Here is a 26436-nt window from a genome sequence, read left to right on the forward strand (position 1 = left end):
AATATTCACATGATGCATGATGCATAACATAGATAAGATATCATCACCACCACCACCACCACCACTTTCATCGGTACTTACTCCCTCTCTAATGATCCGATAACCATCGATACTATATCCAGAAAGACAAGTAAGCCATGGAGAACTTGAAAAAAATGAAACTTTGGTTTATCTTTACTCACCTCAAACCTGAAATCGCTCTTCCTTCTCTGACACCAACTATTCTCCCAATCGAAATAGTAATAACCACCTTGCTCATAATCTTCCGTTATAGCCTGTGGATTATGAGCCCGTTGGAACCATGTTAGATACTGCTTGTGAAATCGCCACGATTGTCGTTTCAATTCTCTTGCCGCCAACCATTGTTCGTACGTTCCCGTCATATAGTAGAATATGTAGAAAAGTTGATCTAGATCCAGCCGAGAGTAAATCGACTTGTCTTCCAGGATGGGTAATCTACTCTGGGGATAATATGAGGGGGTCTTGATCGGATTCTTAGGATGGTAGTAACGTGGTCTAAGACATATGACTGTATATCAATACTCTGTTTTTTTTTTTTTTCGTCATTTGCTAATTCAAAACTTCACTTACGGTTCAGCATCCAGCTGTTGTGGGATATTACTATAACTTCCATCCAAAGCAGCGTTCAACTCATGCACATCATTAGTCCTTCTCTTGGCTACGAACACAGAATTCGCATATTAGCTTATATACTCAATGGCGATGACACCGCACTTACACATCTCCTTGGCCATCTCGAAGCTGTGCATCAAGTTGCCCATGACGCCCGGCTGAATCGGTTGAGGTGCCGCTTGAGGAGGCTGTTGAGCAGCTCTACTAGATTCAGCATGTTGAGGAGCATATCCTGGTGGGGCCACAGCGGCTTGAGGTGGTACAGCGGGTGTTTGCGATTGAGTGGATTGCTGTGTTGATGGAAGAGGTGATTGAGTAGCTGATATTCCAGGAGGTGGTGCTGGTGAATGGCCCTATGGAATTGCACGTGTTAGCAGATTATTTCCCAGAGGATGGTAAATTTACTTACATTAGCTTGACCATCCACTTGATCTGGACTTGATACCTTGGGTGGACTCTGAGCAGGAGCTGGTGTAGGTGCTTCTTCCTGGGGTGTGTCAGTCAACTGAGCTGGCGGAAGTGAATCTTTAGCTTTCGAAGGTGAAGTCTCCGGTCCTGGCTGCGATACAGCTGTCGCCGATGAAGCAGGTGTTGAACTAGCTACAGCTGCAGCAGCGGCAGCAGCGTACCTTATAGGAGGTAAGGCGGCTGCTTTAGGTGTAGGTACGGGGGCAGGCGTGGGAATAGACGGAACAGGCGGTATTGATTCCGAGCTTTTTGTCTTTGTTTCCATCGTAGTTTTTCGAGACGGTACTTTCTTGGCTGAGACGGGACTAGAAGGGGCATCTTCGTGCGTTGTGGTGGAAGTGGCTTTAGAAGCAGGTGTACCTTTCTTCGAACTGTCTTTGTCTTCTTTAGCAGGTGTTTTCGGTGCACCCGTGCTGACTGATTCGGTAACATCAGCGACTGATGCGTCATCCACATTGGATCCTTCGTCAACATGACCGTAATCGTGGATGTAATCTTCCTCTTCCTGTAAGTTGAGCTCGTCGTAAAGTCCTTGATCGTAATCGAAGTCTTCTTCCTGCGGTGGTGAGGGGTATCAGCATGAGATTTAAACACAGTGGCAGTTGGGGATAGCTGAAACGAGGTACACTCTTATAGAGATGTAATGATTGTGCACAATCCTCACCGTGAAGGAGGAAAAGTTTAGGACAGTGAGGATGGTGTGCAAATCGGGGTGGGGTATACTCTCACAATCCTCACTATCAAGGAAGAAAAGGGAGGATCATTCAACTCACAGCATTAGCTTCAACGAAGTATTTGATATCTTCCTGAACGTTCTCTACATCTTCTACGGGCAAAGTTCCATTCTCCAACATCCTCTGTACCAATTCCAATTTACTTATATGCCACTGTCTCCTTTCGTTCAACTCCTCCAATTCACTCAACCTATCACCTGAAGCCTTCTTCTTCCTTGTAGCTTGCAACGACTCAGCTTCGGCTTCAGTCTGTTCGATCTGTCTCGATAGTTCATCGGTTGTATTACCGACCCAATCGATCATATCCCTGCGTGCTTTCTCAGCTGGATCTAATTTCGATTTGGCGATCAGACCTTCTTTGGAGAAGGCTTTCATCTTCATCTCTTTTTCTAATGCTTTGAAACGCTCCATTTGCTGTGTGAGTCAATGATCAAGTCATCAGCTATGACATTCTGTTCCACTTGGTATCCTCCTACTTCGCATTTTATATCAAGACATCATGTACTTCTACTCTATTTTCCCACCTATCGCAGTATCTGCCTTAACTTTCCTCTTCTCAACAGAACGTTCTCCGCTCACCTCAACCCTCTTCAACTCGTGAGATAATTATGATCGACAAACTCACCACCTCGATCAACTTCCTATTATCTAACAAAGCATTCTTATCCTTTATGTCATTGTTCCCTATCCAAGCTTTAATCTGGTCTCTCATCTTCTGTAATTTCTTGATCTGCGCTTTCAAGTCATTCTCCGTCTTCTCCTTCTGAGTCGAGTTCGTAGCATGACCCAGCTTGTCAAACGTCAATTCGAACGTCTCGACACCGACCGCTACTTGTTTTAGCGTCTTGTCGATCTCGGCTGTAGGTTGGTTATATTGGGTGTGGGGAAGGAAATGACAACCAGATGGTCAGCTTAAACACCCCCACTTGAACCTTCTGGGTTCTTTGGCAGGTTGAATGATACCCACCCGCTAACTTCCTCATCGACATCTTGGGCTAATAGGTTGTATCGTGTAATGTCAGAGGATTGTACTTATTGAGATGTAATGATATGTCCAACAAAACAGATGCAACTTGCTTGGGTCGTTGGATTGTTTCCTCCTACTACTGCATAGCACACTAAACCCCGCAAATCCGGAATCAAATCTACCCCGGATCACCATACAATAGGCTGATGCCGAGAGTGGCAAATTGCTTCATCCGCCAACAATGGATCCAAGCTTGACACCGACGTTATGAATGCATGAATATGTATGAAGAGATGCTACAAGAGGTCACAGACCTGGGGTATATCAAGAAGATATGTATATACATGTGAAGTAGACGCGCAAGAAGTGAACAGATGTGAGAGTGGCGGAAATATCTTAAACGGTACAGACATCTTCCTCCTTACAGCCATCGATCAAAGATTGGATCTCTTCAGTTCTGTAGTAGAACAAAACGCTTCTGACTTTCATGGTCACATCAGACTGAGGAACGAGACCACTCCACCATTTATTGTTATTCGACCAATTGTTGAAAGTAGCTTCTTGAGGATGAATGGCGTTGAATTGACTTGGAGAAGCGATTTCCTTCCCGTTGTAATATCTAGGTGAATATTCTCCAGGAACCCAAGCGATACTACACAAAACCCATCAGTACCTGCTAGGTAGGGTTGTGTAGGACCGAACACTCACATGTAAGAGTTGAAATCGGCGGTGGGATCATTAGGGAATGGTGTAGGGGATTTACCATCGGTTCCGGTGGTGTGATTGAGTACAAGAGGTTCATTAGGCTACAAAATTCAATAAGGGGTAAGCAGAAGATCGATTCGGGGGGATCGTACCAAATACTCACGTTGCCATTCGGCTCCCAGTTAGTACTCCATAAACCTTGATTTCCATCCGAGATATCAGCTCAGAAACATTAAGTGAAATAATAAGAGGTGAAATGACTCACCTGGTAAAGGTTGTTCAGTAGTCGGTTCAAGCATTGATCCACCCAATGCTTCAATATCCAATTCATCGGCATATTGACCAGGGATGGTATGGTTCATCCAGAATGCCTGACATGTTCCAGGAGTGTTATCCAGTTGAATATCAGCTTGGAAGATACCGTAGAGAGTAGCGTTATCATGAATGATTTCAGGACATTTCATCTCTCCACTTGGAGTTTGACCACCTTTCATAGTTAGATGAAGGTTACCTCCTTGTACTGAAACTGATTCGGGATCACCAAGACATTGATAAATAGGTTCATCGACGAGTTTACCAGAGGCTTCATCCCATACGGTACCGTTCGAACTTGGTCCACCTGTTATGTCGTAAACATCGATCATCAGTCTCAAAAATAAAATACCACATGACAACTATGTGCTTAAGAGGGTAATTATAGTATATCCGCAGGTGTGGTAATGTATGCATTACTTACCAGCATGATGACCCTGGTTGATCCTCCAACCATACTGTTTCAGATCATCCGGACCACTAAACGGTCCAGCATCTCCAATATCCGAGAAATTAAATTGAAACTTGAATGGCATATAGATATCACCCAGACCGGAAACTTTATATCCACATTTACAGTCTTCTTTATCGGGTTGTTTGAATTCGAATGTTGGGTGAGATCCAGATGAAATCGTAGGATCGTTGGAATTACCTCCTGTCGAGTTACTACTGCCGGTAGAAGTAGGTAAAGTGGCAGAAGCTGAAGTTGAAGATGAACCGGTGTCGACAGCTGCTACTGACGATACAGCGGATTCGTCTCCTGCAGCCGAAGTGGAGACTACTTCATCTACAGGCGGAGTAGGATCTTCAGAAGAGGAAGAGGAAGGAGCAACGGCAGAAGTAGTACCGTCCGTAGCTACTGCCGCTACTCCAATGACTGAAGTGCCGGTCGTTCCTTTAGCAGAACATGATTTGGTAGATGCGAGGGCACTGCCCGTTATAAATGGTAGGATTGAAAGTAAGCTGATAGTTGATGATCTCATCTTCGTGTAGTAATATTGAATGAATGTACGATAATAGTAATGAATTGGGAGAGCAAGACACTCTAATATAAAAAGCAACCTAGAGTCAGGTGAAGAAGGTGAATTGACCTGATGAATCAAAAATGGTGAATCAAATCAGCTTGGATTGGACTAGACTATTATATCTTCAGCATAAACTCGGTCAGGACCTCGCTCAAACAGATGGATCAATCAGTTCGATGAAAGGATTACAAGACTGATCCTTTATTTAATGCAGGATTCAGGGGATGAACAATCACAGCTCAAGATTAGATCGCAGACGAAACATGTGAACACATTGCAAAGTATAGATAGTCAATCAGGGATAACAGAGGATAATTAGCTTACCTCCTCATTTCCATTTCCATCCCCATCGAAAGGATCTCCTGTGAGGACGACTAAGGATACAAGTCCTCCGACGATAGTCATACAAAGGATTATTGCATGAATGAGCTTCATATTGAAAGGAGTTCAAAGGGATCCATTGATTAATGGAATCTGGACTGATCAGATCGGCTAGAAATCTTGGCCTCGGTGCATAGAGTGCTATGCGCGTGCGATCGAGATGCGATGCGAAAGGTTGGGCTGTTTCAGCAATGTCAATGTTGGATCATACAAGCTAATTTATACTTAGCGTGAAGATGTTTGAACGTTCGAGCTGTGTACTATGTTGAAAGTTGTCTAGATCATACGACCGAGGAAAGATAACCCTCCACTCCGAGTAAAAAGCCCCTGTTCCACTCACATACGGGACCTGATCGGATGGTACAGATTGAGATGTATATCCAATAAACAGACACAGTATGTTCTAAGTTACCTGATGTCATATCGTTCACTCAAAGCACGAAAGATGTGCGATTACGCGCTGATCAGAAGATATCGTATCTGCATTCAATGATACAAAATCCCAAACGAGAAAACTACCACTACTAGGTCTACATCCCAATTCCACTTCTCCTTTATCGAACCGCTTATTTGAGGGGAACGCTAAACCAAAATGTCAAATCAGTTTTTATGTCATGTGTCTGGGTTGAAAAAGGGTGTAAACTCACAATCGAGAGTCCTTCATGTTGGCACCTCGAGAGTGTCCGACGGGTTTGTAGGTGATACTATAAGCCATAGCATAAGTCGTAGTCTCATCGCGGATGAAGAATTTATATTTCCAACTTACGAGAACTCTCCGAGGTAGTGTCCGGTCATCTCAGGCTTAACTTCAACAGTGGTGAAAGTTTTACCGTTCTAACATATGAGATATGTCAGCATTGATTTTCTTTCACACACTATCATGCATGGTTGTCAGGCAAGTGAAGAAGATGGAAAATGACTACTCACGTAAACACCGACAACACTTCCGATCATTTCTGGGACGATGATCATGTCTCGCAAGTGAGTCTTGACCATGGCGGGCTTCTCGTTAGGTCCAGCTTCCTTCTTGGCGTTTCGGAGCTTCTTGATGAGACCTAATGGTCGTCTCTTAAGACCTCTTTGGAACCTTCTTCGAGCTCGGGCGTGGACGAGCTGTAGGCAGTGTGACGAAGATGGAAGTGTTGGGGAGAGGAAGGGAGATGAAGTTGCAGTAGATCAATAACGGGTATTTGATGTAGTCAAGAGATATGATATATAGATAGCAAAGATGAGATGGGACTAAATCAGCATTTGATCACATCGTCCGGTTCAGAGACCTGAACCCACCTCAATGAAGTCCTCATTGGAGAGATCGAGGAGTTGATCAAGCTCAACACCTCGGTAAGAGTACTTTTTGAAAGATCTAGAGGCCTTTTTGGCAGCAGCTTCCTCTCCGGTGGTGAAATCGGCCTATCATAGCAGAGATAAGACGTAGGTAAGCTTTCGTTCGTGGCATACAATCGTAGTCTCCCTTCGTCAGATCCTCCATCCTACTATCCTCTTATGGATCAACTGTTCTCCAACTCTTTTATATCCGCTACATCCAATTTGGACTATCCATTCCATCCCTAAATCATCGCCATTGCCTATCATAGGATCCATGCTCTTCCTTCCCATTCCATCCATCCCAATTCCTCATATCCAAGATTTTCCTAAACTCACCATTTTGCTATTATTTTGATGGGTAGTATCAGACAAGTGAATGGAGGTTGAGGGTTAGCCGATGAGTCGAAGAGAATCGGGTGGATGATGAGGGGAAATGAGTGAGAGCCTAGAAGTCAGCGAGTTGTTTCCACAAAATGCGTTGAAGGTGGTAAAGCCAGACGTACAATTCTTGTTGGATAAGAGGAAGAGAAAAAGACTGAACTTGGAATATAGACGATGATGAACAACCTTGAATTCGCACAAACCAAACCGCAAACCACACAACCAGCAACAGTAGGAGAATGTCTGGGTGGTGTAGTGTGTAGAGAATTTTCGTGGAATTTCGCCTCATCAAACTATTTCGGCGTTTCGGTGTTTCCCTTTTAATCCAACTTTGCATCGTCCGTATATCACTGTGCCAATATTTGGATGTGGCAATTTATTCATTTGATCCCGTTTGTATCATTTGATCCCGTTACCCTGGTACAGTAGTAAGACATCAAAACATCGGTGCGAATGATCTTCTTCTTCTCTTCCCTTCTCTTTCAACAAACCTCGATGCATCGACTCAGCGGTGCTTTCCTTCCTCAAACATACATCACGAGCAAAGGAGAAACGGAGCGGGGTGAGAGAGAATTCCATAGAGTAGTCTAATGAGATCTTTTCGAAGATCTTGCTGTATTGCTTCTTCGATCCTTGTTTACGCAAATCTAGGTTATTGAAGAAGGTGATGGACGCTCAACATTCCGATAATACAATACAAGATGCAATGCATTAGATCAATATGATTACAACAACAAATCAAGCCAGTTTGGCACCAATGTTAACTAATACCATTTGATCAATATCAGTCACTACTGGTCCAATGTCAGAGCACTACAGCGAAACAAACGATATCAGCTCTAGCATTACTTATAAATTTGCTTGGGTGATTTTACTCACCTTCTCTCACTCCTTCCTGTAGCAGGATAATACATACTCCATTCAAATTCTCCACCACCCTCACCACCTGATCCAACGAATCTACCAGGGTTGAATACATGACATCCTTCATATGTCAATTCGTACCTCTCGTATTTATCAGCTAAGACCAAAGCCGATGGCATAGGGTATAAACGTAGGGCATGATCGTACTCCCATAATGTCGGTCGGATGGATATTGGTAAGGGTGATAAATGAGTTTGATCAAGTATCGTTTGGACGAGCTGAAAGATCGTTCATAAAGTCAGCTTTTTAGTATCAGACGGAGGGTATGCAATGAGCTGTCAAAGCTATACTCACATATCTCTTCATATCAGCTTGACCCTCTTTCTTGACTCCCACCAAATTCCTGACCATCTTACCCATCAAATCTTCTCTACAAATCACCAATTCCATACCGAAGTATCTCAATCTACAAGGATTAGAAACGAATCTCGCTTTTGGTAACCTCTGCGTCAGACGAGAAGCGAATACCGACGGTATGGCAGGACGAGGAAGTGTAGTTGACGACCATGGATCTAGTGGACCAGGAACAAAGATGAAATGTGTTGAGTGAAGTAAAGGAAATTCAAGTAGGAGATCGGTTAAGGCGTTGAATCCATCTATGCGATACATAAGGTCGATCAGCTATCAATCTCTGCTCTGCTCCGACATAACACAATTGAAACGGGATGAAACCCACTGGTGTATCGTTTCAATCCACCTTCGCCCTCCCACCCTTTCTGACTGAAGTTCCCACAGAACACAAATGCCATCGGACGATATTCCACAGCTTCTGCATACCCTTCCAACATTCTTCGCAGAGCCGGCAACGTACGAGGATGATCAAGCCAGACATCCGAGAGCACTACGAACGACACTTGGGTATTTGCTAATATCGAAGGCTGGTATTTTTGCTATTGAAGTATTCTAATATCAGCGTAATCTCTTTTGAGTGGAGATGAGTTTGCATACCTCTTCTTTCAATGACATTGCTCCGCCACCCAAGAAATCTACATGTCCATGCAATCCCCTAAAGTCATACTGGTCAGCTTATACTCTCAATCAGAGGCATGAGGAAAAGAAGCTCACCTTGCTACATCTCTTTTCTCACTTGGGGGATGACCCATAGCCAGTACTCTTATAGTCTCGTCGATCGTATATTCTCCTTCAATCAACACCATACATCCTTCGGTGAATAGACCTTCTCCCGGAACCTACATCAGATTAGGAAAGTCAGCCATTTCTTTGAACGGAGTTCGATTAATCAGCTCACAGCGTCTTCCATGTCTAATACCACTCTTCCTTCCCCATCTTCCAGACACAATCTTCCTTCTGGATCTCCGGATAGCATGCCGAATAACAGGAAGAGCTGACCTGCTCGACCCAAAAGATTACGTGTCGAAGTGAGTTTGAGGTAGTTGGAACGGTCATGTCCTCCTATAGCAGGCGGAGTGAAGTTCTCGTTTCGAAGGATGATCTGATCTCTCGATCAGCACTAGCTTGAGTTGTGGTAATATTCAGGGGTACTGTGACCTACCTCTTTGATTATACCCCATCGTTCTCTTAGGAAAGCTGATCTACTCGATGCTTGACCTGCCATGGAAGGTTTCGGTCTTGAACTATTGATGTCGAAAGGAGATAGCGTCAGTCTCGACAAAAGTGTAGAAGTAACAGATTGTGAATATACATACGTTGTGAATCCTCCTCTTACAGCATCAAAATGTACCGGGGGCATATCAAAAGAATCTATCACTGAGAAATGTGACTCAACGTTGACCTCTGATGGATCAGCTTGAGCAGTATCGTCGGTTGTCTATACCAATCATAAGCTATTGTCTATCCTCTCTCCGGAAGGGAGCAAGACAAATGAAGATTAGGCTCACCCCTAGCTTAAGACTTTCGTATGCTCTTTTGAGTGCAGGTAGGGATACCAGCGATGATGAGTCTATCACAGAGCCAATATGAGCACGCTGCAAGGGGCTTCTGGAAGGAAGAACCAAAGAGAGCTCACCTTCACCCTTGAGGTATTCCCTCGCCCAGAATTCGAGTCCTACTACCCACTCATCTTCCGGGATTTCGTTCTGATGAGTATAGAATCAGCTTCATCCAGCCCGATACAACGAATAAGCTGGGGGTTCACTCACCTCCAGCAAGACTTGCTCGATATACGCTAGAGCAGATGCAGGAAGGGTCAAGGAATGTTTGGTCGAGAAGACCTAGATTCATATCAGCTAGATTCGATTGTGGGTATATATATATAGGTAACCGAACAGCTGAAGCTCACTTTTACGATGGCTGCTCTCATCAAGTTGACCATCTTGGGACTATCTGTAAGCTGTTGAGGGCACTGATACTGGAAAGACGAACATTAACTTTTGTACGCGTGAATGTGGTTTAGTACACAGTTGACTCCGGTTCAAGCCCTTCCTCCACCACGCGTGATGAAAAGTCACAGGTAAAATGGGTGGATGAAACAATCCCTGCCACGTGCATCTCTCGCTATCTCCGGCTACCACATCCCAGATGTGTGAGTTACTGATGTGTGAGAGTTACATGCTCATCATGGCAAGTAGTGTAGAATCAACTGATACCACTTCTTACCCCAATCAACCTCATCATCCATCACAGTTCCTCTACGTGAAAAGGGCCAAGTAGACAGCAGCTCATCCAGAGTCACAGAAGAAGAAGAATCACGACCCTGCAATCGCCAGGTTCACTTGTCTACCCATCTCATCCTCCCCTCTCCGGTCGCTTGACCTCCTCTCACCTCCACACATGACCGCCTAACATGTCTTCCCAATCCGACGCTCTGGACAATATCTTCCAGCGTCTAGCTAGCAGGTAAGCTCTTCTTCCTCTCATTCTCCCACGGGGAAGCAAGCTTACATATCCCTCAAATACAGGAATGAGGATGTACGAATACAAGCTGGTCAGGACCTCCGTGATCATGTGAGCTGTGTTTGAGATCACCTCCCATACTGAGAATCGAAGCTGACAATGATACTGCTTGGCTCAGGTGACCTCATACACCCAGGAGTACCCCGGACACGATGGTATGAAAGGTGTCTGGGCAGAAGTATTCCATAAGACATTCGATTATACAAGGAGTAATAATCAGTTTGAGAGGTTGGGTGCTATTGTGGCTATAGGTGAGCTAGACCATGCACTTTGTTGACAAAATAGCTAATAACAGCATGTCATAGACCACTTGCTGGATTTGACGAATGATGATACGCCTGATCGAGCCCAGCAGAAGGTATTGAGGTTGTACGAATGTATGTGAAGCTGTCTTTTTCGGCCAGAATTTGATCACAGCTGATATTTCCTATACATAGATCTCAGACCCTTGACGACATGCTCAGACTCTACTGTTATGATGGCTGCGGCTCATGTCATAGGTGTGTCCAGCTGTTAGCAAGTTCAACCTCTCAAGTCGGTAGCTGATATATTCCTATATAGGTGATATGGTTCGTTCTGCACCTGCTTTGCACAACGAAGCGTTTTTGTTGAAAGAAGTCGGACAAGCCTTGACAATGTTAGAAGGTGAGCTCTTCCAAAGTCTGCCCAGGATCGGAACATAGCTCATACAACGACCATACACTCAGACTCAAGACAGGAAGTTGGAAGGTTCAGTGGAGTATTGCTTTTACACGCTTTCGCAGTGAATGCACCAGCAGTATTCCAACAATGGGTGCCAAAAGTGATAGAGAAAATATGGATACCTTTGCGAGACTCGAGGGTGAGCAGCTGAACATTTCGTGCCAACGCAACTAAGCTGAGACTTCAATGCTTGTGTAGACGATGGTCAGAGAAAGAGCATCAAAATTACTGTCGGCGTGTTTGGATATAATCAAGACCAGGGAGAAATCGCCCACAGAAACGTATAGAAAGATATTCGAAGAAGCTAGATCCGGATTAGTCAAGGCGAATTCATCAGATGCAGTGTTGGGATCTTTGTTATCCTTCGGAGCCATGTTGCAGAATCAGCAAATTGTAAGTCAGCTAACAACGGGCACCCTTGTAAGTTTAGCTGACACGATGTTCAGTCTATGGCGGAATATTATCGATCGATATGCGAGCTCACCTTGAAATATCGAGATAGTAAAGAAGTGGTGATTAGAAAAGCTGTGATAGCGTTGATACCTTCAATGGCGACGTATGACAGTGATGAGTTTGAGGCTCATTATTTGCATCGAAGTATGGCATATCTACTGCAAGCTTTAGGAAAACCTACAGATAGGGATATAGGTGAGCTATCAATTTATGCATATGATGCGAATGTGTAGCTGACAACATGAACAGCATACGTCGCTTTGGGTCATATGGCCGTCCAGCTGGGTTCGAAGATGCGGCCTTTCATAGATGATATAGTCAAGATTATCAGGGAACATCTGCGCATGAGAGGGTAAGCTTCGGATCAGTATCGATTGGACTACAAGCTGACTAGCTCCCGCACATAGGAAAAAGAACGCTCCCTTTGAAGCGCCAATTTTCCAATGTCTCGCTATGCTCACCACCTCTGTCGGTCCAATGCTTACTCGTCAAATGCACGATGTACTGGATCTTATGTTCCCCTGGGGTCTGAGCGAAGCTCTGTTCCACGCTCTGGAAGTTATCGCTAGTCATATCCCACCTCTGCTTCGGACTATACAAGGTGAGGCAGCTGCCCGGTCGAGTCAGGACAGGCATTCCCAAGCTGACATACCTGAACAGAACGACTTCTTGACAGTTTGTCCATGATCTTGACTGGACATGCGTATCGACCATTAGGAGCACCCGCGCCTAGAGCCGGTGTACAGAGGGATTTAAGCTTGCTACAGAGTTCAGCAGGTGGTCAATCGCCTGAATCGTTGACTCTGGCTTTGAAAATCCTGGGGACGTTTGATTTCAGTGGTGAGCTAAAAGTTGCCCTTATATTATGGGAAGACCAGCTAATGAGAACAACAGGTCACACTCTTAACGAGTTCGTCCGAGATGCCGCTTTACCTTATCTCGAGCATGACAGTCCCGACGTACGGAAGGAAGCTGTCTTAGCATCTACACAACTGTTTATCAATGACCCGATATGTCATCAGACCAGTAGTCACTCTATCGAGATTGTCAGTGATGTATTGGAGAAGCTGTTGACAGTCGGTATTACCGATCCTAGTGAGTCCTCTTGCTCTGTTGACAACACAAACAAGCTGATATTTGTTCAGACCCACTCATACGACGGACGGTTCTGGAAAATCTCGATGAGAAGTTTGATCGACACTTAGCACAGGCAGAAGATATCAGATGTCTGTTCATTGCACTCAATGACGAAGTATTCCATAATCGGGAGTTGGCGATCGGTATAATCGGTAGATTAGCGCAACACAACCCAGCTTATGTGATGCCGCCGTTAAGGAAGAGTTTGATTAATCTGGTGACAGAACTAGAGTATTCTACCAATGCGTAAGTAAAATCAGCTCTATTATAATCGGAAAGAAGCTGATGGGTGAACAGTAAACAAAAGGAAGAATCTGCCAAACTACTAGAGCTTCTCATTGGGGCCGCTGCTGGTCTTGTCAAATCTTATGCTCCTACGATCTTATCGGTATTGCTACGAACAGCAAGCTCTGCAGAAACATCAGTAGCAGTACAAGCGCACTGTGTGATGTGTGTTGGGGAACTTGCCAGGGTAGCGGGTGAAGAACTTATACCGAATGTCCAAACCATCTTGACGTTGGTGATCGACATGCTCAACGACCAGTCATCTACGTTGAAACGAGATGCCGCACTGAAGACGTTAGGTCAAGTGGTTTCGAACACGGGAGAAGTCATCAAACCATATATCGATCATCCTCAGCTACTTGGTATACTATTCAGATTTTTACGAACGGAGACTAGTCAAGCTATACGACTAGAGACGATAAGAACGATGGGTATGTTAGGTGCTTTGGATCCGTTCAAACATAAGGTAAGCTCGGCAGTTAGTTGTAAACTCCAACAAGCTTACGGTGATCTTTCTGTTTAGCTCTTGCAAGGCGGAGCGGATGACCCTAACACCGAAAATGCGTCTTCGCGAGTCAACGATATTGTACTGCTTAATCAGCATAACGGATCGGTGAATGAAGAGTTCTTCCAAACAGTCGTCATTCACTCCCTGGTGAATGTGTTACATGATCCGACTTACAAGGACCATTACGAAGCTGTAGATGCTATCATGATGATTTTCAGAACTCAGAGATTAAGATGTGTCAATTTCTTGCCCCAAGTGAGTTGCCCACAGCTCAAGCGTTGCGAGCTTCTCTCAACTCACGTGTTGTCGGTGTAGATCGTCCCCGCTTTCCTCAATGTCATCCGCATAGCACATTCCTCTAGAACCGAATTATACCTCAAGCAGCTTGCTCAGTTTATCACCATTGTCAAGCAACATATCCGAAACTACCTGAACGACGTATTCGACCTGATTCATGAATTCTGGAACCCCAACTCGACTCTTCAAATCACCATCATCTCTTTGGTTGAATCGATTGCCAAAGCTGTAGAAGGGGAGTTCAAAGCCTACTTGCCGAAACTATTACAGCAAATCTTGCGATCCTTCGATGGGGAATTGACTGCCAAGCATCTACCTGAACTACGGTTAAATACTCTATTGCATATTCTCAGGGCATTCTACGTATTTGGATCCAGTATCGAAGATTACCTACATCTGGTCTTACCAGTCATTGTCCGATCATTTGAAAATCCCTTAGCACCGGATTCACTCCGAAAGGCAGCTTTGAGAACTACCGGTCAACTATGTAGAAAAGTCAATTTCTCTGACCACGCAAGTCAAATTATACATCCCCTAGTGAGGACTCTGGGGAATAGTTCTGAAGAGTTAAGATCGACTGCTATGGACACGCTTTGTGTATTGGTACTTCAATTCGGACCTGATTATGCGATCTTTATCCCTATGGTCAATAAGGTATGTCAGCTTGACGCATAATGAGCGGTATGCATGTGCGGACAGCTAATGTTAGACTTGAATCCGATAGGCATTGGTGGAGAACAAGATCGTTCATCCGGGCTATGATCAATTGATCACTAAGCTGCTGAATAGGGAGAGGTTACCACCCGATCTAGGACCCGTAGAGAGGTAAGTGATACCGACGCACGACGAGAGCTTCTCGTTACCGTATACCTTATGAGCCTAGTGCATCGGCCGACTGATATGATCACCTGCTTTAGATTCGCAAATGACCTTTCTTCCGAGCCGTTAGCTCCAGCCGAACAAATGCAATTGAAAGTCAACCAACAAGCACTCAAATTAGCATGGGATTGTTCACACATCACGAACAAGGTGGAATGGTTGACCTGGATAACAGGATTGGGTCATGAGATGATGAGAGAGTCGCCTAGTCAAGCTATTCGAGCTGCACGAACGCTAGCTTTGAGCAGTTTGAGCTTCAGCAAGGAGCTGTTCAATGTGGCTTTCTATAGTTGTTGGCAGGAGTTGTTTGAGAGTTACCAGGTGAGCTAGTGATTTAGGCAGAATGTAAGTACCAAACTAACTTCTTCGTTTCCGACTACGATAGGAGGATCTTTGGCATAATCTTGAACTCGCCATCACCAATCCTAGTGTACCACCTGACGTAGTCAGTATCATCCTTGGGGCTACACAATTCCTGGAACATGATGAGAAAGAGGTCTCTATCGAGAGTAGGGTGTTAGGAGACTATGTATGTCCGCTGTTCTGTCGTCGGGTCCTGCCGAAGCATAGCTGACTATGAATATAGGCCGCCGCATTCCACGCATATGCTATCGCTCTTCATTACAAAGAGCAAGAATTCTTCCTAGACCCATCAACAGCCGTCGTCGAGGATCTTATCGGTATCAACCAGAAGCTCCAACAATCCGACGCCGCATGGGGTACACTAGAATGGGCGCAGAGTCACATGGAAATGACGCACGATGTGATGTGGTACGAAAAATTGGGTAGATGGGAAGAAGCGTTACAAGTATGGAACGAACGATCCGAAGATCCCGATTCGACATACGACGAATCCGCAGTGGCATTAGGCAAATTACAATGTCTTCATGCCTTGGGAGAATGGGAAGAACTATCTGATTTCGTTCAGATCAGATGGGCAAATTCAACTCAAGATGAAAAGAAGTTGATGGCTCCTCTTGCTGCTGCTGCCAGTTGGTCTTTGAGACAGTGGGATCTAATGGATGATTACATAGCGGCAATGAAGAATGACTCGGCAGATAGGAATTTCTTCAAAGCTATTCTTGCGGTTCATCGAAATCAATTCAGCTCGGCAATGAGACATATAACCAAAGCTAGAGAGAGATTAGATGGTGAATTGACGAGTTTGACGGGAGAAAGTTATGGAAGAGCATATGAGTGAGTCAGCTTGCCCTTGCCTTTTGGATCCCGTGTAAGTAAGCTGACTCTGATTGGGTTCAGTGTGGTGGTGAGAGTACAGATGCTTTCCGAATTGGAAGAAATCATCTCGTATAAAGATCATGCGGATGAACCTGAACGACAAGCTACACAGAGAAAGACATGGCAGACTAGGTAAGCTGAACTTCACTCTCCTGTCTTAGGTCAACGGCTCACGAAACGCATAGGCTTGAGGGCACTCAACGAGATGTGGAAGTCTGGCAGCGAATTCTCCAAGTCCGATCACTTGTCCTGACGCCGAATGAAGATATGGATACTTGGATCCACTTTGCCGATCTGTGTAGAACCTCTGACAGACTCAATTTGGCGGAGAAGACCTTAACCTCTCTTGTCGGATTCCCCTACCCAAGCATGGATCCGGAGGTAAGCTGATTGGCTCTGAATATATACCACCAGCTGATGATTTTCTATAGAGTCGAGCGCGTGCCCCTCCACCTATCATCTTTGCTTACTTGCGTATGGCATGGGCCAAGAACCTTCAATCCGATGAAAAAGAGGAGAGATTAGCAACTCTGCAGCATCTTCGAGATTTCACTGATCAACTCTCTGCGGACGTCGGGCTGGGTGCAAGAGACCAATATGGTCGATTGATGCTGCCTGACGCCAAGATGTATGGTGAATATACCAAATTGTTGGCTAGGTGTCATGTGGAGTTAGGTCAATGGCAAGCTGCTTTAAGGGAATCTCAAACGACTGTAAGCTACCGACTCATTACTTCAGATTGCTTTAGCTTACGATATGTCGATGAATATCTTAGTCCGATCCAACGGGGATCCTGCAAGATTATTCGCTAGCGACGGAACTCGATCCGGAATGGTATCAAGCATGGCATACATGGGCTCTAGCGAACTTCGAAGTGATCTCTCAATTAGAAGTTTCACAAGCTGGTTTATCATCTGCTCATTTCACTACGTACATCATCCCAGCTGTCGAGGGTTTCTTAAGATCTATTGCCCTCTCGCCTGGTAATTCCCTGCAGGATACTCTGAGATTGTTGACTCTCTGGTTCACTTATGGGTATCAGCATGGTGTTAGTACCGCGATCAGTCAGGGTATACATACGGTCAATGTGGATGTGTGGTTGGAAGTGATACCTCAGGTAGGTGTCGACTACCATTCAGATTTCAATGTTGAATCAAGAATATCACTAAATCTGATGCCCGAGTATAGATCATCGCTCGTATTCACACACCTCGACAAGCGATTCAACAGCTCATTGTACGACTCTTACATGATATCGGTAAAGCACATCCTCAAGCTTTGATCTACCCCTTGACAGTGGCTAGTAAATCCAATGTACCTGCTAGAAGAGCCGTGGCTCAAGGTATAACAGCGAAAATGAGGGAACATTCAGCGAATATCGTCGATCAGGTAGGTTCAGCTCCCTTTTTCCGTCTCAACTGGGGAGCCTCTGGAGCTGACAGCTGGCATCATGCAACAGGCTGAACTCGTTAGTAACGAACTGATTCGAGCTGCTATACTGTGGCATGAAATGTGGTACGATGGTCTCGAAGAAGCTTCGAAACATTATTTCGCGGATAGCGATATCCCAGGAATGTTTGCGGTCTTAGAACCATTACATGAGATGGTCGAAAGGGTGAGCAATCCCGTCAACAGATTTTCCAGGCCGGGTGCAAAGCTGATCCATGTATACTAGGGACCTGAAACGCTTCGAGAAACATCCTTCGTCCAATCTTTCGCACATGATTTACGTATCGCTAGAGACCATCTCAGGAGGTACAAGGTGCATGGTGATTTGACGGAAATTCAGCAGGCTTGGGACGTATATTATTCGGTTCGTCTTTAGATGCCTTTTCTGCTGCACTTCACAGTTCAAGCTGACTCGGATTGCTCCCTGTCAGATCTTCCAACGACTTGGAAAACAACTCAAACTCCTTAATGTGATTGAATTGCAATATGTCTCACCAAAACTTATGGCTGTCAGAGATCTTGATCTCGCTGTTCCAGGTCAGCTGAAATCCCGACTGTCGTATTCAGAGATAAGTGGGCTGACATGACATCGATATAGGCACTTATCAAAGTGGCAAACCAGTGATTGGCATCCAGAGTGCGATACCGACGTTAAAGGTTATCTCATCGAAGCAGAAACCAAGACAGTTCAGCTTGCGGGGCAGGGATGGTAAAGAGTATTCGTACCTTCTCAAAGGTACGTCTGAGTATCTCAGCTGGCATTCACCCGGCCTCGATTGCCGCGGCACTCAGCTGACAACGAACGATCGCAGGTCACGAAGATCTGCGACAAGACGAGCGGGTCATGCAACTCTTCGGTCTGGTCAATACGCTTCTCAACGCGGATCAAGAGTGTGCCAGAAGACATCTCAGTATACAAGGCTTCTCCGTCACACCTCTATCACCTTCTGCCGGTTTAATTGGCTGGGTACCGCATACTGATACTATACATGTGTTGATCAAGCAATATAGAGATCAGAGGAAGATTTTGGTCGATATCGAGCATAAGCTGATGCAACAGGTCAGTTATCTCCCTTGATTCATCGGATACAAGAGAAACTGACCATGATGTAAATTCAGATGTCCGACGAAAGCTATGATTCGCTACCCTTGCTGAACAAAGTGGAGATCTTCCAATACGCCTTGGACAATACCACTGGACAAGACCTTTACAGGATCTTATGGCTGAAGTCTCGAAATTCTGATGTATGGTTAGAGCGAAGAGTGACTTACACTCGAAGTTTAGGATTGAACAGTATGGTCGGATATATCTTGGGATTGGGTGATAGACATCCTTCGAATCTGTTGTTAGATCAATTGACTGGAAAGATCATTCATATCGATTTCGTGAGTGATACCTCGGTTTTCGAGATGTTTTATTTATCATGCTAAAATGAGTGATTGCCACAGGGTGATTGTTTCGAAGTCGCTCAACAGCGTGACAAGTATCCTGAGAAAGTACCGTTCCGTCTCACAAGGATGCTTATACATGCCATGGAGGTACGTTCTATCCACTTGTTATGCACACAAGATATGTTGCTGATTTGATCGATGTCATTAGGTATGCGGTATCACCGGAACCTTCTCGAGATCGTGCGAAGTATCAATGGAAGTGCTTCGAGAGAACCGAGAATCCCTGATGGCTGTATTGGAGGCATTCGTATATGATCCATTGATAGCTTGGAGACTAAACGCTACAGATAAAAGACCCGGTGGTGTTCCTGAAGGAGACGATCTGGATGATCCTGCCGCTTATGCTAAGCAGAGGAAGAGTAAAGCGAATGAAACGGAGATTTTGATTGGTATGTTTTCCGTTTGTATCTTTCACCTTCCTGTTATGACAAAGTTAATGTATCTTGTGCGATTGTGTAGAAGCGGAAAGAGCAGAAGTGAAGAACGATAAAGCTCTACAAGTCATCGAGAGGGTCAGACGTAAATTGACAGGAAGAGATTTCAAACCTGACGTGGTGTTGGATGTGAAAGAACAAGTTGAGAAATTGGTTGAAGAAGCTACGAAAGTTGAGAATCTCTGTGTAGCGTTTTTGGGATGGTAAGTTTGCTCATAACTACCTAATTTTATTCTTGCTTTCGGAGTATTGGAAGCTGATGACGGTTTCGATTGGGTTGATAGGTGTTCTTTCTGGTAAAACATTTCTGGTATGTGGAATCATGAAAGATTTTGAAGCAGATATCTATCTAGGTAATATAATAATACAACATGATGGTTTTGTAATTATGTATGCATGTAATTTTGACTTGAGATACCCGGATCACGGTTCAATGCGGTTTTTTGGGTCGATCGGGATGTGTACGGTACAGCCATTAATATCTACAAGATGCATAAGTATAAGTATAGGTAACATATATACAACCCAGTACCAAATCATCGGGAATCGTGTATCCTTGTATGTATATATATCGAATATGTTATCTTAGGAGAGCAAGCAAGATTCAAGATGATGATTAATAATGATAATATACATATCTCGAGTCGAGCATCCATCCATTCTTTTTATTCCATCTTTGAGCTAGTACCTACCTCTATTGGCACCTCTGAGATCTTGTAAGACCAGATATGCAGCAACGTTATCTGCTGGACCTTTGGCACCTTCGGCCATACCTTCGCGAGAGCTACGTATCACCGTAGTATGATGCACAAGTCAGCGTCTCTTTGACTGAACGACGTGAATCAAGTCTAACCTACATCACCTTACCGTCTCGAGTATAGACCGTACAGCAACTCTTCCAGACCTTCCCTTGATTACCTTTACGATCTTTCTCCAACACCCAATTTGGCCAGACGTATTCCCACTTGTAAACGGGTGGATCCAACCTCCATTTTTGAGTGATGGTGTTGAGTTCTGACTTTGCTCCTTCCGAAAGTTCGACCAATGAGGCTCGGTAATCTAATGAAGTGTCATAGAGACCTTTGATGAGTGGTGAGTAGAGTGGTCTAAGGAATGAAGAGAGTTGATCAAACGCTTGACCGTATGAAGTTGATTCGGCAGATCCAGAGTCCGATGTAATGCTGCTACCGGATTTCGCGGATGTGCCGAGGTAGGAATAAAACAATCCTGCGAGATAAGCTTCATACACTTCTCCAGCTTCATCATCCGATTCCCTAAAAGTACCACCTGCGGCAAGACCCGTTCGGATTTTTGAAACGAGGTCGTAATGTCTTGCGATGTGGGTATTGATCTCTCCGTTGGTGAGCTTTCCTTTGAGATCCTGCGATACGTACGCACCACGCCAAATCAGATATGGTCGACGTATTACACTGCCACAGGAAAGAGCTGACGAGAGAATTTTCAAGTGTGGCGGAGAGATCGAACTACCGTGGCTACTTTAGGGCGAGATTTGGGATTCATCGCGTGTAATAAGCAGGTGATAAAGGTATCTGAGATGCATCTAACGTCAGCTCAATCGTCACATGGAAAGGGTTCTGATGACATCCTCAATAGGAAAAGTGGGAAAGATAAGAGGGAATGTAGTTTTCATCGTGGAAAGTTGATGGTAGGAGAGTATTGACGACTCACTAAGCAAAGAATCACCAACATGAGCCAATTTATCATAACTTTCCATATCGCCTCGCATGCTGGCCGGTAAAGTGTTAACGAGAGACCGATGCGTAAAGACGATTTCTTTCAACTTGGAATCGGTGATAGGAGGTAAAGGTGGATAGGTGTAGTCCTTGTCGAGAGAACTAAGGCTGAAGTTGGGATATCGTCGTTGGACATTCTCGAATATGGTATGTTGTGAATCGAACAAGAAATTGATTGAGGAGAAGGAAAGAAGGTATTTCAGTAAGATCATCAATTTTTATTTATACCTTTTAGACCCAGCTTCTTGGTGTCTCCACCATCATGAGGCATGAGTGCGATTGAATCAAAAAAGGAAAGAAGGTATATTCTTGTTGTACATTCTGGTGTATCCCATCCATCGTGTTTTGGGCGTGGTTAATGATGATTGATGTGATTGATTGGTCCGGGCGTTATGACACTGAAATACCTTGTCTCTCACTCCCGAGACCCCATGCAATCGAAGTCGATATCATTTCCACCCTTGACGACGATCACTTCCTGGCGAAGCAGCACAGCGATTGACTCTATTTTAGAGATGACGAGAGAATAGATGAGCTCGACTATACGAAGGTCTCATGTGCGTATGTACATTATAGAGGAAAGATATCAGCATGTACACCGAGTGCACAAATTCTAGAGATCGAGATACAGTATGTGCTCATCAAGTAGGACAAGAAAAAAAACGAATATAGGATGTCCCTATTCGGAGATCGTTTTGACAAAGGTCGTGTTTGTTGCGTGTCGTGGTCAAGCGGTGTATAGTACAGGATGTACTCATTTGATCAAGTATGTTCCCTGTTGAGTATACAAACTGAAAGGAGGAGTTATCACTCACTTTGGGACTAGAGTGAATCAACATGCTTTATCGTAATTTATTTGATTTGGATAAAATTCATTGTCCATCTGTTCCGAGCAAAAAAAGTGCAGACCATCAAGCTGGAACGCATTGGCTATTCATGTATAAGGTCTCTGCACGAATGGATTCCTGGTAGAGTATGTTGGACTGCTCCACCAGTTGATCGATCAGAGGTAAGAGAATCAGTTGTGATTGATCGGCTGGGGTCGGTAAGGTGATCAAGCTGTGATGGCATGCTCCTCTAACGTCTTACTCTATACTGTACACACGATTACTACAAGTTGAATCCAAAGGAAGGGGTGATGCCACCATCACCATAGTTATCAAACGCACCGACATTCACTGAAGCTTCTCACCATCAATCAACTGGCATCACCCATCAACCACTCAATTGTACATCACACGCCATTTCTTTCTTTCTCTCTTTCTTTCTTTCTCTCTTCGCCTTTGCTCCCCATCCACCGGTCCAACACCCATCATGACCAAATCAGACATATCAGACGATATAGCTTACAACCCTTACCGATCCACAATCACCAAGAGCCTGAGCTCGCAATGGCCAAGACTCCCGACGATAGAGAAGCAACAGCTCAAAAGTTACGTTGCCACCCATTCTTCCATCCCTCTGAGTGATATCGACTCTAGATATAGATACGAAAGATTGGCTTTTGTAGGTGAAGGGATGTTATGTCAGTTGATTCAAAACTGTCTCTTTCAAGGTACAGAACACAGCTGATGGAACTGTATATATCGATCAGTTAGTTTCGTTACTTCGTTGATACAAGATTTATTCCCTGGCATCGATAGAGAATCAGCATCGGTCAGTTACTTACGGTGTAGTTCAGTAGTCCATTATCTGCTAGCCAGAGCCTTAGAGTAGCTGATGTTCAGTATATCCCTATAGATCTTCCGTTCCAAGCTTCTCTCTCCACCTGTCCTCTCATCCATCTCCATCTATTACTCTCTACCTTCCAAGGCGATCATCAGTAGACATATACTTGAAGCTACTCGTAATTCCATCAAAGCCACTTCGGAGATGTTTGAAGCTTATCTTGGAGGATTATTTTACTCTTACGAGAAACATTTCCGAGAGGAGATGATTGATCCTGCTTTGACTCGAAATACAGAACGTATTTACAAAAGTAGTGTGGGAGAGGAACAAGGAGAAGATACGAAAGATGAAAAGAAGAACAAAAAGAGGAAGCTCAGTAACAATACCTTTCAAAACTCTCAAGAAAGTCAATCGCACTCATATGTTAATTACTGTTCAGCCCAATCATACGCCTATGACCAGATCCAACCTTTCCTCCTTCCGATTTTCACCAGCCTAGCCAAGGAATTATACGATCCGAATGAATGTGAACATAAGAAATTATTGGGTTTATCCGAAAACTCGAAAGGCGAATTACACATTCTATTGGGTAAGAACAAATTACCCATGCCCATCTACGCCCAGGATAAAGTACTACCTTCGGATGAATCAAGCAATGAAGGTGGCGCTGGAAGTAGTAATGGAAGTCATAAGGTGGGAAGAAGTAAGAGGGGATTGAAATGGAAAGTAAGCTGTATCATCGTTTTACCGGAGCAAGACATTTTCATGTGAGTCTCAAAAGTGTCTCAATGGATGTGACTTCCCGACATTACAGAATAGTTCCTCTATTTACAGATGTTTCTCTACCTTAAGATAGATATTGAAAATTTGGTGAATACTGACATCATCAGTGTCTCTTACATTACAGTCGAGAAGAAGGTATGGCATCAAACTCGAAAGATGCGGGGAATATCGCAGCCTATCTCGCTTTGAAGAAATTGAGAGAGATCATGCTTGATCAAGGAAAGAAGGGAGAAGAAAAGGGGGGAGAAGGGCATATGAGGGTTACACATTGATGACTCTCATCTCGATTGTCGATGATATACCTCTGGAAAAATTCGAGTTGAGGGTTCATTGTCAGTATTGTAGACTGAACATCATGGATTGGTCAGCATTGACGTTTAATAGTTGTACCACGTATTTCATCGTTTTGTAATATCAGTAGAATATACCTGTCCTATTATATCTGATACTTTCAGTTATATACTATTCTATCTTTCGGTCGTCAGTATGTAAACGAATATGATATGTTATGTCATGAATGTAACTATTTATACTGTATACAATGTTTTTAATAATGAATACTATTTACAAGTTATCAATGAAATATCTCGAGCAACAAGTTATACCTTCCATCTCTTTCTCTGCATCAACCATAAAAAGAACTACCAAAGAAAACTTCTTGCGAAGCTGCTCACATGAACATAAAAACTAATCTAGCCTATCGATGTTGCAAGTGAGGTTCACGCCTTGAAATCTGGTCTTTCCTGTTCGAATTGGACAATGACTTTGTACGCTGCCACTGCCATAGCTGCTCTCTTGGTCGATCGTGTGGCCTCGCCGTACCTGTTGTGTCCAAGAACGAGAAAGACGGGTCAGCATGATTATACCTGTCACCGGGAGTTATAGACATTTGTGGAAGGCCAAACAAGTACAAAGGTATAGGGTATATCGTTCCTCGTATTCGATCTTGTGAGATACAACTCAATGCAACTTACCAATTCTTTCCGTATCTATCCACAGCCGTACACAAAGTTTTCCACCCCTGCATCCCAGCTGTGCTCGAAGCGTAATCTGGCATTTCACTCTCTTTCGATATAAACCATTGATTTAATCTTGAATTGGCTCCTATGGCATTTTTATCCGTGTTGAAATCCTCATCATTCTCTATTAAGAGATGTTTGGCGATTTGTTGTTGTTTCAATTGATCTAACATTGATTCTGCGATGGGTTGGAATAGGGGTCGGAGCCATAGATCTAAATGATCTATTGCCTGACCACGAGTAGGACTGGAAGCTTCCCCTGATGCGGATATGTACACCGACGAGGAAGAAGAAGAGGGAGAAAGTGAATGAGCATGTTGATTTGGTGATCTAGGTGGTGTAGGTAACGTTGAATTTGACAAATTCAAAGGAGTCGGACAATGTTTGAGATAGGAATAGTATACACCTGCGATATACGCTTCGAACAAGTTGGCTAAGACTTTTTCACCATTGATCAAAGTTGGTAATTGTTCAGGAGGAGCTATGAGCTTTTCGTTGAGATGATATCGCCTGCATATTTCTCGGAGGGTTGGATTGCTAACTAGGGCAGATTTGATTTTCTGTCCATTGAAACGTAACCGCATGGAATCCAATTGATCAGCTTTAAATTCATGCTTGACATGTTCGGGAAATTAGTTGACTTACGGTCGATTGTCCAACATTCAAATTGGGATAGAGGTCTTGTAATAATCCCAATACCGATGAGCCTACCAGGTGAATAACGTCAGCTCGAGATGTGTCTCACTCTTGATTTCCCAAGTAGGGTATAGTCTGATCTCACTTCCTCTACAGGATGGGAGGACTATTCTTTAGAGCAGAGGCCCGATGATAAGTTACTCTTACTCCATTACACTCACCTAATAAAGAATCCCCTATCAACTCCAGCTTCTCATTATCCCTCGACTCTTCATCATCCTCAAATAACTCTATGGAATATTTGGGCTTGGCGATGAAACTTGAATGGGTGAATACTTTCCTTTGAATATCCAGATCTTGTATGACAGGTAATGGGGGTAGAGGTATATCGGAAGGTACACTGAGTGGTGTAGAGGTAGAGGAGAGCGATAATGATTCCATTATGTCTGATTGCACTTCTTCACAAGATTGTACTGAGTTGATCAGTAGTTGTCGATGGACTGACCAAGATCTGAACAACCTTGTTGGAGTATGGGTATGAGTATGGGTACGAACAAGAAAAGCAGAGTAGGGTCGAAATGGAATTGTGGACAAGAGTGGTGTTGCAAGCGAGGTCATACCATTTCAGGATACTGCATGTAGACGATCAGTTTGTTCAGGTGGACTGAGAGGAGAGTCGTCTGTTTCAACTTTAAAAAACAAACAGAGGGAAGAGGTCATAGCGCATCTGTCTTGCTGCTACTCTCGAGTGAGACACTCAAAGTGGAGGCGATTATTATCGGACGTAAATAAGGGTTCATGAACTCATTGATTACAACGGTGGTCAATGCGCACCATCAAATCGCATTGATGAGCAGGACAAGGTCCATCATGCAATTGAGACAGCCAGAGGATATCGTGTATGCAATATAATCAAGATACAACACTGAAGAAAGTCTCTACTAGATTGATTCAGAGAAGATGTAGGGTGGGAGCAGCAAGAACAAAGTTCGAATCCGATATGTTACATAC

At 44.1% G+C, this 26436-nt stretch overlaps 8 protein-coding genes across 8 annotated transcripts; 2 read left to right on the forward strand and 6 right to left on the reverse strand.

Moving 5' to 3' along the window:
* Positions 1-88: 88 nt before the first annotated feature.
* V865_004576 (uncharacterized protein) lies at positions 89-2824 on the reverse strand (the record flags this gene model as incomplete). Its single annotated transcript, XM_066228356.1, has 8 exons — positions 89-112; positions 183-516; positions 592-679; positions 740-986; positions 1043-1657; positions 1875-2249; positions 2461-2693; positions 2803-2824. The coding sequence occupies 8 exons, from the start codon at positions 2822-2824 to the stop codon at positions 89-91; spliced, it is 1938 nt and encodes a 645-aa protein (XP_066084453.1).
* Positions 2825-3198: 374 nt separating this feature from the next.
* V865_004577 (uncharacterized protein) lies at positions 3199-4802 on the reverse strand (the record flags this gene model as incomplete). Its single annotated transcript, XM_066228357.1, has 5 exons — positions 3199-3454; positions 3511-3608; positions 3671-3705; positions 3773-4126; positions 4244-4802. The coding sequence occupies 5 exons, from the start codon at positions 4800-4802 to the stop codon at positions 3199-3201; spliced, it is 1302 nt and encodes a 433-aa protein (XP_066084454.1).
* Positions 4803-5868: 1066 nt separating this feature from the next.
* On the reverse strand, positions 5869-6827 carry V865_004578 (40S ribosomal protein S15; the record flags this gene model as incomplete). The annotated part of the gene is made up of 5 exons (XM_066228358.1): positions 5869-5929; positions 5992-6059; positions 6153-6338; positions 6513-6635; positions 6720-6827. 5 exons carry the CDS (start codon positions 6825-6827, stop codon positions 5869-5871), a joined length of 546 nt encoding a protein of 181 aa, XP_066084455.1.
* Positions 6828-7723: 896 nt separating this feature from the next.
* On the reverse strand, positions 7724-10149 carry V865_004579 (DNA polymerase epsilon subunit B; the record flags this gene model as incomplete). Its single annotated transcript, XM_066228359.1, has 13 exons — positions 7724-7745; positions 7812-8074; positions 8151-8452; positions 8533-8746; positions 8805-8862; positions 8922-9046; positions 9106-9309; positions 9370-9451; positions 9524-9645; positions 9716-9777; positions 9844-9913; positions 9977-10048; positions 10117-10149. The coding sequence occupies 13 exons, from the start codon at positions 10147-10149 to the stop codon at positions 7724-7726; spliced, it is 1629 nt and encodes a 542-aa protein (XP_066084456.1).
* Positions 10150-10620: 471 nt separating this feature from the next.
* On the forward strand, positions 10621-19865 carry V865_004580 (uncharacterized protein; the record flags this gene model as incomplete). Its single annotated transcript, XM_066228360.1, has 36 exons — positions 10621-10673; positions 10736-10781; positions 10849-10981; positions 11036-11107; positions 11168-11230; positions 11292-11375; positions 11438-11571; positions 11631-11825; positions 11879-12080; positions 12135-12237; positions 12293-12486; positions 12546-12725; positions 12780-12980; positions 13031-13268; positions 13320-13773; positions 13831-14070; positions 14131-14766; positions 14837-14937; positions 15030-15312; positions 15377-15520; positions 15578-16188; positions 16252-16362; positions 16416-16611; positions 16662-16943; positions 17006-17347; positions 17419-17619; positions 17690-17845; positions 17906-18043; positions 18111-18216; positions 18278-18415; positions 18492-18739; positions 18799-19065; positions 19129-19218; positions 19280-19520; positions 19591-19768; positions 19850-19865. 36 exons carry the CDS (start codon positions 10621-10623, stop codon positions 19863-19865), a joined length of 7077 nt encoding a protein of 2358 aa, XP_066084457.1.
* A 381-nt stretch (positions 19866-20246) lies between these two features.
* Positions 20247-21312, reverse strand: V865_004581 (uncharacterized protein; the record flags this gene model as incomplete). Its single annotated transcript, XM_066228361.1, has 4 exons — positions 20247-20349; positions 20423-20946; positions 21054-21115; positions 21255-21312. The coding sequence occupies 4 exons, from the start codon at positions 21310-21312 to the stop codon at positions 20247-20249; spliced, it is 747 nt and encodes a 248-aa protein (XP_066084458.1).
* A 1321-nt stretch (positions 21313-22633) lies between these two features.
* Positions 22634-24042, forward strand: V865_004582 (uncharacterized protein; the record flags this gene model as incomplete). The annotated part of the gene is made up of 4 exons (XM_066228362.1): positions 22634-22844; positions 22914-22975; positions 23060-23754; positions 23895-24042. The coding sequence occupies 4 exons, from the start codon at positions 22634-22636 to the stop codon at positions 24040-24042; spliced, it is 1116 nt and encodes a 371-aa protein (XP_066084459.1).
* A 447-nt stretch (positions 24043-24489) lies between these two features.
* Positions 24490-25866, reverse strand: V865_004583 (uncharacterized protein; the record flags this gene model as incomplete). Its single annotated transcript, XM_066228363.1, has 4 exons — positions 24490-24592; positions 24745-25349; positions 25435-25496; positions 25647-25866. 4 exons carry the CDS (start codon positions 25864-25866, stop codon positions 24490-24492), a joined length of 990 nt encoding a protein of 329 aa, XP_066084460.1.
* Between the last annotated feature and the right edge of the window lie 570 nt (positions 25867-26436).

The sequence above is a fragment of the Kwoniella europaea genome, chromosome 1 (assembly GCF_036810445.1).
Source record: "Kwoniella europaea PYCC6329 chromosome 1, complete sequence".
Classification (NCBI taxonomy): Eukaryota; Fungi; Basidiomycota; class Tremellomycetes; order Tremellales; family Cryptococcaceae; genus Kwoniella; species Kwoniella europaea.